This window comes from Crocodylus porosus, unplaced genomic scaffold (assembly GCF_001723895.1).
Source record: "Crocodylus porosus isolate Cpor-Errol unplaced genomic scaffold, CroPor_comp1, whole genome shotgun sequence".
In the NCBI taxonomy this organism is placed as follows: domain Eukaryota; kingdom Metazoa; phylum Chordata; order Crocodylia; family Crocodylidae; genus Crocodylus; species Crocodylus porosus.
The window spans coordinates 1,809,692-1,824,880 of record NW_017728944.1 but is presented as its reverse complement, the minus strand read 5'-3'; the positions used below and the strand labels follow the sequence as shown (position 1 = coordinate 1,824,880).

The window sequence follows — 15,189 nt, the reverse complement described above, 5'->3', positions numbered from 1 at the left end:
ACACACACACACATCTTCCCCAGACTAAATCTCAGTTCTTCCAACTGTCCTTCATTAAGTCATGTTTCCCAGACTTCTAATCATTTTGTTGCTTTCCACTGGATTCTTGCATGTAACTGTTTTCATCTTCATACTTCCTTAGTGATACAAGGAAGCAAAATCACCATAACTAAACATTGATTCTGAATGTGACAGGATTTAGAGTGATTTTTTTGTTGCTGTTATACTTGTCCTGCTATTGAAGCTTGCAGATGGAAGCTGCTACTATGCAACCATTACATTGTCTCATTTGATAAGATATAATAAGTCTGTCTAAAAACCCTTAGTGTCTGAGAACTCTGAACTCTTGGTAGCTGTGTGTCCTTGGCAACAGGGAGATAAATAAGCTGAGCAGTTTTCTTCAGTTGTATTATTAAAAATACAGAAACTCCTGGCTGCTTCACCCTGGCTTAGATTTGCACAGAACACTCTTTGTATCCATTACAGATTCTGTTCAAACTGTGTCCTGATCTGTTAGGAGGCTTGAATTCTTTTCTGGGGTTCTCCGTGTTTGGTTAGTTTCAGGCTGTGTCTGTTTCCTGATGATCAGTTTTACTCCAAAATTCAGAGCTGCTGTTGGTGGTCCTTAGGAGCATGTTCTTGATCCAGTAATCAAAGGCACTTCAGGACTCTTCCCTCAGCTCTGGAAGTGGCTGCATTTGATTAGTTTTGGGTCAGTGGTTCTCAATCTTCAGAGTCAAGGTACCCTACCACCCCCCTTCTCTGAATGTGGTGGCACCTCTGGCTGAGAACTGCTGTTGTTAGTTGCCTCAGCTTACCTGAGTGCTGCTTAGGTTCTGCTGCTCGGAAGGGCTGTGAAACTGTGATGAAACTGCCTCATATGGCTGTGCCACATGTGCACTCCTCCCACGTAAGAGCTGTCTGATCTGCCTAGAGCAGGCAGGTGCTCCCTCATGCTGTGCTGCTCTTTCTGATATAGAGCCTGCAACACTCCTCCTGGAAACAGAAATGGACAAAACAGTTCCCATGCTTATTTCTGAGAGGAGCATAGTGGGGGAAAGACACAGAGAAAGAGCAGCGAGGGAGGAGGCAGCTTTGCTACCTGCTTGAGGCTGAATAGAGAGACCTAACACAGGGGGAGTGCACAGGACAGTTTTTCCTGGCTGCTGCAGGTAGTTGAGAACCACTGGTTTAGGGTCGTTTGCTTTGCCTCTGTGGCTTATTTTCCCTAATCAGAGGCTGAGCTCCTTTTAGTTTACACTCAGATAAAATAAGAAAAGCTGGTTATAGCTGCTGTTGCTGAAGTTTCCGTGTGAGCTGTGCTGAAACGTTTTTTTTCAAAAGACCCCCAAGAGCATTATTTAGGTGGGCAGAGGAGGGCCTGTGAAGCCAGAAGCAGGGGATATATATTGATCTCCTATCCCTGTGTTTAAAGACCCTATGTGACAAGGACTGCAGCTAAGGAGAGATCTGCTTTGCCTTCATCAAGGTTTGAGATCACCTGTATTGCTGAAGAAGGAAATAAATGGGTGAAAACACCTATCAGTTGTGTATCAGAGGGGTGGAACCCTGATCTCCAATAGTAACATGTTTACTTCTAGTGCAGTGCTGTTTGCTCTAGGCCAGCATTTCTCAACCTTTGGGTCATGACTCAGAAGTGACAAGAATATATGAAAGGGTCATGGTCATGTACTTTAAATTTAAAAAAAATGGATCAACAAACTTTATAAATGGATTCTCCTTTAAAGGAGAACAATATGGGAAAACATGGCTTCTCCCTTGCAGGCTGGCAGAGTTCCAGCCTGCAAGGGGTGATTGTCACCCCCCCACACACAGACACACCGTGCTGCCCTACACACTGGGGGCTTGGGGGTGGGGGCAGCAGGTCAGGAGTGAGGGGCACTGTGTCAGAGTGGCCACCTATGTTTACAAATGGGTCCTGGTACAAAAAAAAGTTGAGAACAACTGCTCTAGGCTCATAAAGCATTCTGTAAGAACTGATTGATCTTCACAGCACTCTGGTGAAGCAGGGGTTATAATCAGCAGCTGGGTGAATAGAATGGGAGTAAATGTCCCTTGTGGTCTACATTCCACATGTGTTCTATATTGTTAGTATTTTTAAAATCCCCCCCAAATCAAGCAAAATACACTTAAAGTATAATTCCCAAATGCACTTGGGGACAGAAATAAGTCCAAGGCTCTGGGACATAAGTGGTTTAGGACTTTTTGCACAATTGTGGCTCAGCTACATATCCTGGGTTCAGTGCAGGAATTACTAGGTGGGGTTTTGACCTATCAAGTCAAATGCTAAAGGCCAGGAGACACTTTTCAGCTCTATACAGCTGCAGGGTTTTGAGTAATCAATCCCTCCTGACAAAGGAAGAGGACTGAGGGGTGTGTTATGCCCTTCTTCCTTGGATGAGCTCTGGTTGGGGTCAGTGGAGCTGCATGTCTGTTTAAATGAGAACAGAAGGTGATCTTGACTATTAAGCATTATTTGCAGACAAATGGTGTATTAACTTCCTAATGAAAGAGTTCTTAAAAAGCCCTCTTCCAAGTTTTCACTTTTTGTGTACTGCTGAATGTTTCCTATCTCCCTGTGTTTATCTCTGACTGTAAACCCTTTCAAGCAAGAGACCTGTCTCATGCAGAACATCTAATTGTCTGTGTCCGTCTCTTAGGTTTCACTAAATGCCTGGGTGTGGTCTACAATCTTCCATACAAAGGACACTGATGTAACTGAGGTAAGTGGGATCCCACCATAAGATGACTGCATGTCCAGGCAGCAGAGTCTAGCAGTGAGGTCTCCTTCTCCTCTCCTGAAATCTACAAGCCAAGGAAAGATCTGCCTTGCTTTCATCCTGTTCTGAGAGATCCTGTGCTGCTGACTTAACTAGGGACTGCAAAAAGGGACTATAAGGATACTGTCTGATGTGGAAAATGTATTTCTAACAAGGCTGAGAATCCACCTGGGCATTAGTGCCTCTTGCTTGTGCAGTGTTCTCACAGGGGAAAGAAAGAAACCTAGAACATGGTAAGTGCAAAGCAGGTCACACTTGCCATGTACCTATTTGGTTCTTGCTTTCTACTTAGTCCGTGAGCTATCTGGGGCAGAACTCTTTGCTGTGTTCTTGCACAGCTGGCATGTGCAGCTGTGATCCAGGACTGGCGACTAAATGCTAGTGAACAAATAATACAACCTCACAAATTTGGCAGGGGGTGTGGGGCCTGTGGGAGACCCTAAAAATTGACTCCATGCTGAATTCATTCAGGTTATTCTCCCTACTCTGACTGTCCTGTCAGCCAGGGTCCACTTTCTCCAAGGCAGGAGCGTATGTGTTCAAGTTCAAGCATCTGAATGGTCCTGTTGTCTTCAGCTTATCAATGTGCTTTGCTGCATTAAGAAACCAGACTACCAACTTTTATCTGGACACTCAGGGGCCTGATAGCAGTGAAAATCCATGCTGCAATTGCCAGTAAATGCACTCTCAGCTGCATGGCGCATTTATAGTCATTGTGAGCCAAATGGAGGGGGTTCTTGAACCCAGACGAAACTCCCAGTGGATCCTGAGTAAGGCTTAAGACAAAGCTTTTGGAAATCTGGCTACTGTTTCTTGGCCTCCCAAACCCCTAGGCTTAAAGAGATTGATATTCTGTTTCTGCAACTCAGCCCTTAGAGTGTACCAGTCTCCCTGCCCTGCCCTTGGTCTGTGGTATCCCTGCCTCAGTTTCATTGCCACCCTTCTCTCAACTATCTAATCAGGCCTTTTGTTCTCTCCACCTTCCTCCCCCTCACAGAAAATGGACTACTTCTGCGCTTCAGCTGTTATCCTGCACTCCATCTACCTGTGCTGTGTCAGGTGAGTCTCAGATGCTGGGTGTGCTTTGTCCTCCACAGGTGCAGTTTGGTTTGGAGCCCTTCCACGATAAGCTTGGATAGCCTAGTGACCTTTGTTACTCTGCTCTCTTCCTTGAGAGTATGTCTCCTGCTTTATTGACTCAAAGAGCAAAATATAACTTCTTGTGCTGCAGGAGAGGGAGGGACTCTGTTCAACCCCATTAACCATGCCAGTTAATATTCAGGAGGCGAAAGCAGAACTAGGAGTGAGCTATCATATGTTGCCTCTAGGATTAGCCCCAGTGGCTCCAGGAGCAGAAATGGCACATCTCTGAGTGTCAGTTAGGTGTAAGCTTTGTTGAAAGGTGGCTGCTCATGGTCCCAAAGCTTGGGGCTTCTGGCTGCTGTAGTGGCAGTCACAGGCCAAAGTCCCTAGTTGCTGTATAGCTCATGAATCAAGCGTTGGCATTGATCCCAGTGCTGATAAACCTTTGTATAACCAGGGCCAGAAAGCAAAGTAGGAGATGCCCAAAGAGGCAGAAGGGCCTTTGAGCTCAGGGACTCAGTCCCCTCGTGTATGTTGTATGGGAGCATTTCACTGTCATCTTTATGATCCTACCTGCATCTCTTGGGGTGACAAGTACAAGAGAAGGTTGCAGGAGTCAGGACCATGTTGTTAGTGGATCATAAGGGGTCGTGTGACCCCGCTGGTGCTCAAGTGCTTCTCTGCATCTTCTCGGTTTCCACTGTAGGACTCTGGGGCTGAAGCGTCCAGCTTTTGCAAATGCCTTTGGGGGTTTCCTTATCCTGTTCCTGGCCTGTCACGTCGCATACCTGACACTTGTGCGCTTTGACTACGGCTACAACATGGCTGTGAATGTGGTGATAGGTAAGGCCCAGCAGAGAATAGACAGTGGCTGTGTCCACAGTCCTCTTCCTTCTGGGGAGGTCTCATTTCTCTGTGAAGGGACCTCAGGGTTAATGTAAATGTGCCTGGGCTTCAAACCTGGTTGCAGTTGGATGCTAGCCCTACAAACAGGACTTGGGTCTATTTTAGGTCTCCATGAGCATGTCCATGGAAGATCCAGGATCTATAATGGACTGGGAGAGGGGTTGGCAACCTATAGCCAGTGGGCCAAATTGGCATGTAGAGTGATGGGATCCAGCCCTCAGTGGCAAGGGGGATCAGTGGCACAAATCTCAACTCAACTTATGCCTCATCTCTTCCACCCACACCAGGTCACTGATTCCTTCCACAGCACCCCGCTCTGTTCTCTTCCTGTCCTCCCCCTGCCTAGCAGGTGTTGTTTAGCATCTCTGCCTCCCCACTGCCACTGGGGACAGATACTAGAGGCAGTGGCAGAAAGTGGCTCGTGTACTATGGACGGAAGTGGTGGCCCAAAGCAGCAGCTAGGTTCCAAGCAGCTGGCTCACCTCTGTAAAAGGGTGCTGACCCCTGTGCTAGAAGAAAGAGGAGCCAAAATTGAAGGGATAGAATACATTTACCACTGTCCTTTCCAGCAGAAGGGGTGTCATGTTACAGCTGATTCTCAGCCCAGCACTGACACTGTACTATGCCATCTGCCCCCTGCACGGAGTTAACAGAAAACTGCACCTTCTGCATCCCGTGGTGCCTGTCCATGCCACTGCTGTTCAGCCAATTAGTAGCAGCCTAAACACTTAATAGCACAGCTGAGCTCTCAGCAGTTGCAGCAGCAGGACTGAGAGTCGGGACACCCAAGTTCTATTCCTACCTCTGCCACTGACTTTACTGGCAATGGTTGAGTCATTTGCTTTCCCTCTCATCTTTACTCCATGATCTCTGGTGTTTACTCCTGTCGGTTTTGGGGAGTCTCAGTTTTCCTTAAAAACCCCTCAAAATGTAGTTTGTAGCCCATATGGCCTCAGAGAAATACCTGAAGAAACTCTCCGCTAACAGTTCAAGAAACAGCATCACCAACAGTTCAAGAAAAGGCAAATAATCCCAGAATGAGTTGTAAATGGCCTTGAGGGGCTAAAGATTGGCAGGGCCCATGGGCAGTTTGGCCACATCACTTTTTCACCTTGCCTTTTCCCCTCTTCTTTGCTACCTTGGCAGATTTGAGAAGGGAAAGCAGTGGAAGGAGCCCCAAGGTCACCTCTGGAACAGAGGAGGAGTCCTGGAGTCTTCTTTCTTGGGCCAACCTAAATCCAGTTGGACCAGATTGCAGTGGAGGAGATAAGGAAGGGACATGGCAATGGAAAGGCACACTGGGAGGGCTGGAAATCTTTGTGGAATGAAGTCCTGGACATCTGAAGGACTGATGTAGTGACTGCCCTTTAGGAAGGATGGGGAATTGGAGTATCTGGTTGCATGGCTTTGGCACTTCTCAGGGAAGCTTGTACTGGGTTGTGAGCTATGCTGTTGAGGAAAAACCAAGATAATCTCCAGGGCTTGCAGAGATTTGAACCTTGTCTGGGCCTTTGTTCCTTAGACTGGCAAAGGGGAGTGGTTCAGTGGTTCTGAAAAGGGATAGGCGAGATCGGGTCTTCATGCTAGCGTGGGCCCACTGGGGCAAGCATTGGCCAGTTCTGAGAGCCCTGACCTACATGGCAAGAATGGCACAAGCCCCTGACTGCTTAAGGCAGCAAAGTAACAGTGAGACTGAAGTCCAAGGGCTGACGGGTCTTTTCCCCTTCTTCCCTCTGACCAGTAGACACCCACCCATCCCAGAAGCTTAATCCCACTTCACATCACCAAGCAAGATCCCTTGCACCATAATCCTCTTGTCTTCCAGGCCTCCTCAACCTCTTCTGGTGGCTGGCCTGGTGTGTCAGGAACCAACAGCACCTCCCTTACGTCTGGAAGTGCATGGTGGTGGTGCTGCTTCTCCAGGTTCTGGCGCTGCTTGAGCTCCTGGATTTCCCTCCCCTGTTCTGGATCTTTGATGCACACGCCATCTGGCACATCAGCACCATTCCTGTCAACGTCCTCTTCTACAGGTCAGCCTGGTGCATGCAAACACTGTTCTCTTACCTTGGGAGGTTATTTGGGTGAAGAAACCATGTGGTGATGTAACAAGCAGCGCCCTGTTTAAGATTAAACCCTGGAGAAGCTCCAGTGAGGAGATCTGAAACTCAACCCCTCTTATTATGTGGCCAAACTGTGCCCTGATCACATCAGATCAGGCTTGGGTCACCTGTTACATGGAAGACCAAGCCTTTGGGAAGTAGTCTTGGAAGGACTCTTTCCCCACCACTAGTGAATGGCCAGTTCAGAGCTGTCTTTATATGGTTGGCATCTTGGCAAGGAAACCCTGACTTCTTCAGTCTGAGCTATGTGGAGTGCCAGCTAGAGAGGCTGATCTTAAGACCTAGCCCCACTGAAGGGAGAGTGACTACCCCAAATCCTCCCTAGGGTTCTGATCTGGGATTCTGGAGATCCCAGGTTCAGTTCTGCCCTTCCAAAATCCTGACTCTTGTGTGGCCTTGGACAAGTCATTTAAATCTTCCTATGTCTCAGGATGCCATCAGTAACAGGGAGGTGATAGCATTGCCCTACCCCTGAAACGTGCTGATAGGTATACTATTCAGATACTCTATCATGGCATCAAGTAGTATACTGGTTCCCTTGATGTGTGTAATGCTGTGCCACTATTATGCTGTATTCCTCTAGAGCCTAGCTGTCTTCACAGTGGTCCACCCAGGGGCTAGGCTTCTAACAATCAGCATGACATAAGCAAGTGACACTGCAGGGAGCCCTGAAGGTGCAGTGCATCAGCCCACAAGCAACGACTTGGAACCATGAATGTCACATAAGTTCATTAATATTAATGAACTGATGGGATCTGAATTGTAGGAGCTATATTAGGCAAATGATGCCCTTTTATTGGCATGCTAGTCACCCAGGCAGGTTTTCCCTTCCAAGGATCTGCATTTGGACATAGTGCCCAGCCTGGTCTCTTCTGGCAGTGTAAGGCCTGTCCCATTCCCACAGCCCAAATCAAACCTTCCCCCAGTCCTTTCTGGTTCCCTTGCTATTGTGCCAACAGCTGCTGCTATCAGTCTTATGACACACTGAGAAGGTGGGGGGAATATCTCGGGCAAGTGTTTTTGCCAGCATGAAGATGACTTCCTGGTGTGGTAGGTATAGCCTGTAATCTGCAAATAGCATGCGAAATATTGTACTGATTACATGGTTCTTTAAAGAAGGTAAACTTGCTGCAGGAAAGACATGTACACTATCCCACCTCTGTTAACCTCCGCTCACACTCATCCCATTGTTGTTGCAGTTTCCTCGTTGATGACAGCCTGTACCTCTTGAAGGCAAACTCGGACATTATCAAAACAGACTGAAGCTGTTGGAGGAAAGTAGAATGGGAAAGAGCTAACTCTTCCCTGACAGAAGGTGCTGTGCAAAACCTTCCTGGTGACTGTCCCAACAGCACCCCTGGTCTCAAGACAGCTTCTCTTGAGGAGTGGTGACATTGTGCATCTTCTGTCTTCCACTGTTGAAGTGTCCATATCTGGAGCCTCTTGCTATGCCAAGGCCTGCTCTCTTCCCAAGCTCCTGGAAGCACTGGAAAACACCACATTCTTCTTCAGAACTTTACTTTTGCTTCCTCCACTCTTTTGTTGCCTTCAGAAGTTCTTACTCTTGATCTTGTGACTCTCCCCATTAGAGTGTCAAGGATCTGTCAGAACATCGGTGATCCATCTCGCCCACTTGTCCTCCCCACTCACTGTAACTCTCTTCTGTGCTACCAGGCAACCTTCATTTCCATTTCCACCATTTAAAAGAAAACATTGAGTGATTCTGGTCTTGCTCGGGGGACTTCAGATGGAGTGGAGAAATGGCCAAAGCAACTAGTGGCATGGTAAACTGAAAGATAACAAAAGCACATTGCGGAGACATCTGATCATGAAGTTCTGAGGTTCTGAAGGTCCACAGCCTTATTGCTTGCTGAAAAGGGATTATAGTTAATCTTAAATATGCTGGATAGCCCAGGGTGCCCTCTAGATGCTTGTGCAATCTTTGAAAAACTTGGTCTAGCGTGAAATGTGGGGCAGGTTCGGAAGGTTCCACTTCCCCTTCATTGATTAGTTGTGAATTTTTGGATGCTGCAAAGCTCTGTCCAGTGTGCCCTAACTGGAGGGAAGGGGAGAAAGCATCTGCCCTGGAGGGAGCAGGTCCTGCAGATTCCCTTGTCTCTGCAGCACTTACTAGTTGCCGAGGTGCCCAGATCAAAGTGTCACTGAAATTTGTTGTGTGCCACATGGCATTCCTGGCTCCTGCCACACACCCCATCCCAGTCCTCTCCCCCATTTTAACTGTATCAGGTGGTAGACTGCTATACCCAACACAATAAGGACTTCATGGGGGGAATCCTAGAGTGCTGGGGAATTGTGTGTTAAAGCAGAGACCCCAGGAATGCTGTATTGATTGGGGGGGAGGGTTGTTGTGTGCCTTTTCTGATAGATTGCCAAAGGACCAAGGGTTCCCTTTCTAAGTCAGTGATGTTGGAGAGTGGTGGCCCCTTTTTGCCATGGCACTTGCCATGTGGCTGTGCTGGCACTAGGTGGCGATCATTGCCAGCCCGTTTGGTGTTTCCAGCTCCTTGATCTGCTTGTGCAAGGTTGTTGGGAGACCAGAGCCAGGCTACTTCGCATTCTCTTGGCTGCACAGATCCTTGCATTTAGAAGTGGAAAGCCGGTGGCATCCATCCACCCCAGTGCCATTAGAGAACGGCTTGGCACATCAGCTTAGAGAACCTGTTGGTCTCTGCTGGATACTCCATTGTCAAGCCCCAGGTGTTTCCTAGAGAATCCCTGCCTTACCTGAATGTCCCCTGGCTGCCTGTGAACCCTTGACAGCATATAGGACAGTTTCTACTTCCATTTAAAACCTTGGAAGGCACCAGAAGCCAAGACTCCTGGCTGGCATGGGGCTGTGGTGTTTAATTTGCTGTTTGAGTGGCAAGTGGGATATGTGTGTCTCTGTGCACATGACTGTTTTGCAAAGTTGAAGTCCAGATGAGAAAAGGAAGAGTCCCTTTGTGAAGAGGGTGGGAGTATCCTGGTAACAATCAGAAGCTCTACAAAATTGATGTTAATGGGATTCATCCTCTGTGCAACCACACTTTCTGTGAGTGAGAGAGACCAGACCACCTCTCACCCAGGCAGGCACCGTCTGTCTGTCTCCTCACACTGCTTTGCTTTATTTTTCAAAACCTAAACTCTTCCTGCAGCTGCCCACTGTCCCCTCTGTTGTGTCTGTCCCACAACAGGTTTGCCTTGGCTGGTCATCAGTCCTCCTTCACCCTGCCTTTTGCATGCCTGAAGAAATTCCAAGCCCTGCCTACCTACTTGCCAATTCCAAAACTCTACCTCTGCCCAAGAATAGACCCCATGCTGCAGTAGGTGACATTTTTCTACTTGGTCCCCGGTGTTTTGTGAGAAGCTCAGGATGATCAAACAAAACTAACACCCTTGAGTAATAAAAGGTAGGGACACAGGCAGGCCCTGGATTTGATTAGCTCACCAGGTCTCATCCTCCCAGGTCATCAGCACTAAGGAGTTTATAAATTGGCCTCCCTCATTTATCTTGCTTCACAACAGAAACTTGGGCCAGACTGTAACACAGGAGCCACTAGCAAAGGAATGTATCTCTGCAGGTCTGTATCCAGAGCAGAGGAAGGGAGAACTATGTGACTTGGCAGTTTTATTTCCTAGCACATTAAGCCCTCCTGGATGTAGGAAGCTAAACAGTACAGTCTTTGGCACCTGGAGTTTTGGGAGCACCTACTTTTTACAAGCAGAGAAGGGCTAATCTTTATGTGGGTGGATCTGAGAGGCTAGGCCCCAGCTGCTGTATTAGATCAATGCTGCAATAACAGGGCAGGCCAACTTTGAGTAACAGCAAAGATTTCTTGGGCTATAGTAGGAGCTCATACTGCCTAGGACAAGGGTGTCAGATACGAGCTGCAGAGTTCATCCAGCCAATGCAAGTGTCTCACAGAGGTCCTGGAGGGGCTAGGAATTCAGCAGTAGGGCAAGCAGAAGTGGCATTAATCCCCTCCTCCCTGCCCCCTTGTCCCCAGCTCCCTGTGTATATAGCAGCTCAGGTAGCCACAGGGAGGAGAGGAGTGGGATAAAACCAGTGCCTCTTGCCATGCTGCTTGCTGAACATGGGTCTGGATCCAGCCCAGGGTGCTAAATGAGTCTGACACCCTGACCTAAAAGAAATTCTTCCCACAAAGTAAATGCTTTCAGGCCAGTTAAACTTCTGTTGCACTGGAGGGGCTGATCTCTAAACTCTCTTCTTCTTGGAGCTTTCCACATAGGTGCTCTAATGCATGATGGAGACATTCAGGATAGCTTGCAGGATTGTTGCTGAGGCTTCACTTGGGCATTCTGTAGAGGAATAGATTGGAGTGAGGTGGGTGTGAAACAACTGGTTGCATTCAAGACAATGGAAGTGTCTTGCAATACGGTTGAAGGAAGTGTGCGTGTGAGACACTGACCCTTGCAGCAAGCTCCACCCCTGCCTTCTAGAAGGGTGGGCTAACTTCTTATTTAAAGCTCTGAGTGTCTAATTTTAGAGGCAGAAGATTAAAAAAAAAATACCTCCCTGTCCTTCCACAGCCTGCACTTTTCCTGCTGCAGGCTGGATTTGCCATCCTCCCATGTATACCATACAGTTGTCTGCCAACCTATCATATTGTACAATCAGTCCCTGTCCTGTCATCCTTTTTGCTACCCCCAAAATGTTGCATCTGTTTCCACATGGAAAATGACCTGACCTTCTCTTAGCGCATCTGCCCTGCCAGCCCCTTTAGCTGTGCTTGTAACAGGAGGGCTGAAGGTGACCTGAAAGGACTGATGGCATGAGCAGCTGTTTTGCTGCTGGGGAAGAAAGAGCACAGAGATGTGGGTTTCTTTTCTTTTCTTTTTTTAAAATCTCATTTTTGTTCAAGAATGTTTCCTTCCTCAGTATCCAAGTGGAGGGATGGGGTAATGGGAATAATATACATGTGGAAATAATCCTTTTCTTTTTTCAACGAAGGGTGCAGTCTTGGATGTAAGTATGAGGCAGACCTTATAGGCCTTGTATAGATCAAATCACTCATCCCTGGGGATGTGAATGTGATTCTTGCATCCTGTTGCTGTCTCTCTCTTTTTAAATTGGCTCTTTTGGAGTTTGATCATTTCATTGTATTAGACTTGGGTCAAGTCGCCTATTTTTATTTGATGTGGTTTGCGAACCATCTCAGGTGTCTGTCTTGCTTTTGGTCATGGTTTCTCTGGAAATAAAATTGTAATTAATCTAATCATTACTATCCTTCATCTGATTTCCTCCCTACCCTTCACCCCCTATTTCTATCCAGGTGGGTCCATTTTAGCAGCTCCAAACAGTAGCATAACTACTATGGGTGCATATTGAAGGCACCAGCCCCAGCAGTAGTGTAACTGGGGACAGGGGAGGCAAGAGGGGCACCAGTCCCAGACACTGAGTTGTGGTTGGGGAGGTCACTGAAATGATGCTCCCTCCCCCAGAATCTTTGCCCCTATTGTAGGAGCCAAGCTGGAGAAGCCCTGTACCTCCTGGCTATAAGAACCATGTGCCAGGACAGTGCAGGAGCAGCCCAGTGGCACCTAGCCCTAGAAACCAACCAGGAGCACTCCTACACTGCTCGGCCATAGAAGCCAGATGCAGGGACACATCAGGGGCCTTTGATTCCCCAGGGCAGGATTCTTACAGCTGGGTAATGTGCAGGTTTCTGTGGCAGGGGGGGTGCGGTGGGGGGCACAGCACAGGGGCTGCTCCAGCTCTAACAAATTAGTGCTTCCCCCCCAAGTTCCACTCAGGGCACTAAAATTTATAGTGATATCTCTTTGCCCCGGGCACCAACTCAGGGGGAGTGCAGGAATGGATCTGCTACCCAGGTTGCAAAACCTCCTCGTTACACCCCTAACTCCACACCAAGTTCTTAATTCCTGAGCTGTGCTTCCAATCTTGAACTGAGTAGAGCATGGTGGGGCAGCCAGCTGGTGACTGGGGCTGGGCTAGTGACACTGTCGCCCTGTCTAACACCTGCACAAGAGGAAGGAAGCAAGCATCCACCCAAGATGTGCTGATATTTTGGGAACTAGTATTAGTTATTGGGTTGGGCTGGAAAGCACAACTGACATGGAGTAAGTGGATGAGAAGGAATCAGCAGGGCTGGATTCAAAGCCCCTGGCCAGCAGGCCCAGTGGTCAAGCTGGCTTACACTGCAACTGCAAATGGTTAGATTTCTCTGTAGGAAGCCTGATGGGACCGGAATCACAGCCTCCCCCTCTCTAAATTGCATCAACAAGGGCTGGAAGGGAGGCTGTGAAATCAGCCCAGGGGCTCTGCTTGGGGTTTATATATACATTAAAATTCTATTCAGCTCCACTCCCTTTCCATGGCTTTGTCTACTTCCTGCTGTTCAGCTGACACGATTGTGATGCTTGCTGGCAACTTCATACAATCAGATCCAAAGACCCTAACACAGCCCTGCTCTTCATTATATCTTCCTGGGCAGAGATGGAAAGGAGCAATGGGCAGCCAATCCTTAGGAGCGGAGGGAAGCTTTCTAACTTAAGACTCCAACACCTCCAAGTCCAGACCAAATTGCTTTCTTTACTGCTGCCTGCCCGCTCTGTTTGGAATTCCTCCCTAGGGAAAGAAATTAAGCAGTCACAGCAGCGATCTGCCTTTTTCCAACAGCAGGCAAAGCCATAGAAAAGGAAGCTCCACCTAAGCTCAGCCAGGGATCAGTCGATCCCTCCAAACAGGGCTTTCTGTCCTGTACCCAGTGCTTGCATACCACAGTGACTGGCACAGTGTAAATACCACGTTTAGTTAGTAACATTAGACTTGCTAACGTCAATGCGGAGGCCAAATCCCTCTGAGCTCATTGCAATGCCACTAGATAGAAGGTAGGATTTAATGTCTCAAGATTTATTCTAAGCCTGAAATTCCTTCCACTCCCTCTGTGCACTTGGTAAACCTGCCCTCCATGAATGAGGTAACCCCAAGCAATAGAGCTGTGCCAGATCCAAAGTGGCCCTGAAGTTTCCTGGGGTTGGAAAGTAGCTATAAGCTCCGTGGGCTCTTTCCAGTGCAGTTTGAGACCTGGTATTTCTGGGTGGGGAAATGGGAATGTGACCAGTCACTGCAGACAGTAAATACATAGCTTTGCAAGCTGAAGTGTGTAAATATTTTTCCAAAAATATATTAATTTTTCCAAAGGTGCTGAGCCATTGCTGTTCCCATCTTCAGTGGAAGTGTGTGGGTATCTTCTTGCCTCTGAAAACTAGGCAGGGAGTCCTTTAAACTACCCCTTCTCAGTGCAGCTTGTGGGCTTTGTTGGCAGTCTTTGTCTTGGGCCATCTGCCAGAGACAAGAGACGGCAGAACTTAAGCTAGCAGTTGGTGCCCATGCCCCGCCCCCCCCAGGCCAGAACTGACCCAGCAAGAGTCACAAAGCCTAGATATCAGCAGTGACTTGGCCGTGTGAGGCTTTGCCTGCACAATGGCTCGGTGGTGGCAAGTGGCTGGGTAGGAACCTCTGGAACTCCTGGGTTCTTTCAGCCCACTGTTCCCAAAACGCTGCTGACCCCTTCCTTAGACAATAGCAGGGGACCATACAAAAAAGTAAAAATCCCTTTGAAGCCTGGATGTTTCTTAATGTTAAGATTCTCAGTGACTAAGTTCTCTGCAAAACGCTGCCCCTTAGCCTTTTAGCTTCCAAACAATTTTGGAGAGTGATTTAGAAAGAGGATTAATTTGGGGAAGAATGATGCCATGTGCTGGTTTGCAGGAGGAAGGAGAGAATTCCTGTACGAAACTTTAGAGGGATTGGAGCGGAGTTAAAGATTTTGCATTTTGAAAGTCTTTTGAGCAGTGATCCTAACCACTTCACACTCCTATAGAATCTCACCTGCTTTTTGGTCTTTTTCTAACAGCTGTGAGGTGAGACAGAATAATGTTCCAAACATGTAAAAGGTTGCCAAGAAGAGGGAGAAAAGAAATGTGTTCTCCATGCCTATTCCATCTAAGATGGACCTAGTTGGGACACATAGGGGACTGTGGGCATGGTCTGCAGGGAGCCACTGAAACCTTGCCCAGAGATGTGAGCGGATCAAAGACTAGAAGACCCACAGTCAATTGGGGTACTCCCTCCCCCCTGGCCAGAGCCTCCTTTCTGGTCAGATAGAGGGCCAGCTTAGCCAGAGCCAGGAGGAAGTTGACCAGGAGGTCCTATGACTTGGTGGGGTCAGGGATGTGGCGTGCATAAATGAAAAGGTGCAGGGAGTAATACAGCCAGAACTTTGGCAAAAGGT

General features: G+C 47.9%; 1 protein-coding gene across 6 annotated transcripts in view; it reads left to right on the top strand.

Annotated features, from left to right (window-relative positions):
• Positions 1-15,189, top strand: part of PGAP3 (post-GPI attachment to proteins 3) — a 98,552-nt gene that overhangs the window by 13,652 nt on the left and 69,711 nt on the right. For 2 of the 6 annotated variants that reach the window (XM_019550296.1, XM_019550295.1), the window contains 5 exons: positions 2,682-2,744; positions 3,799-3,860; positions 4,591-4,727; positions 6,616-6,820; positions 8,110-12,144. In XM_019550296.1, coding sequence (XP_019405841.1) covers positions 2,682-2,744; positions 3,799-3,860; positions 4,591-4,727; positions 6,616-6,820; positions 8,110-8,173 — 531 coding nt within the window. In that variant the 3' untranslated portion in view covers positions 8,174-12,144. Of the gene's footprint in view, positions 1-1,344; positions 1,546-2,681; positions 2,745-3,798; positions 3,861-4,590; positions 4,728-6,615; positions 6,821-8,109; positions 12,145-15,189 lie in introns of those variants that run through there. The other 4 variants (XM_019550298.1, XR_002103768.1, XR_002103769.1 and 1 more) reach the window with 4 other exon arrangements.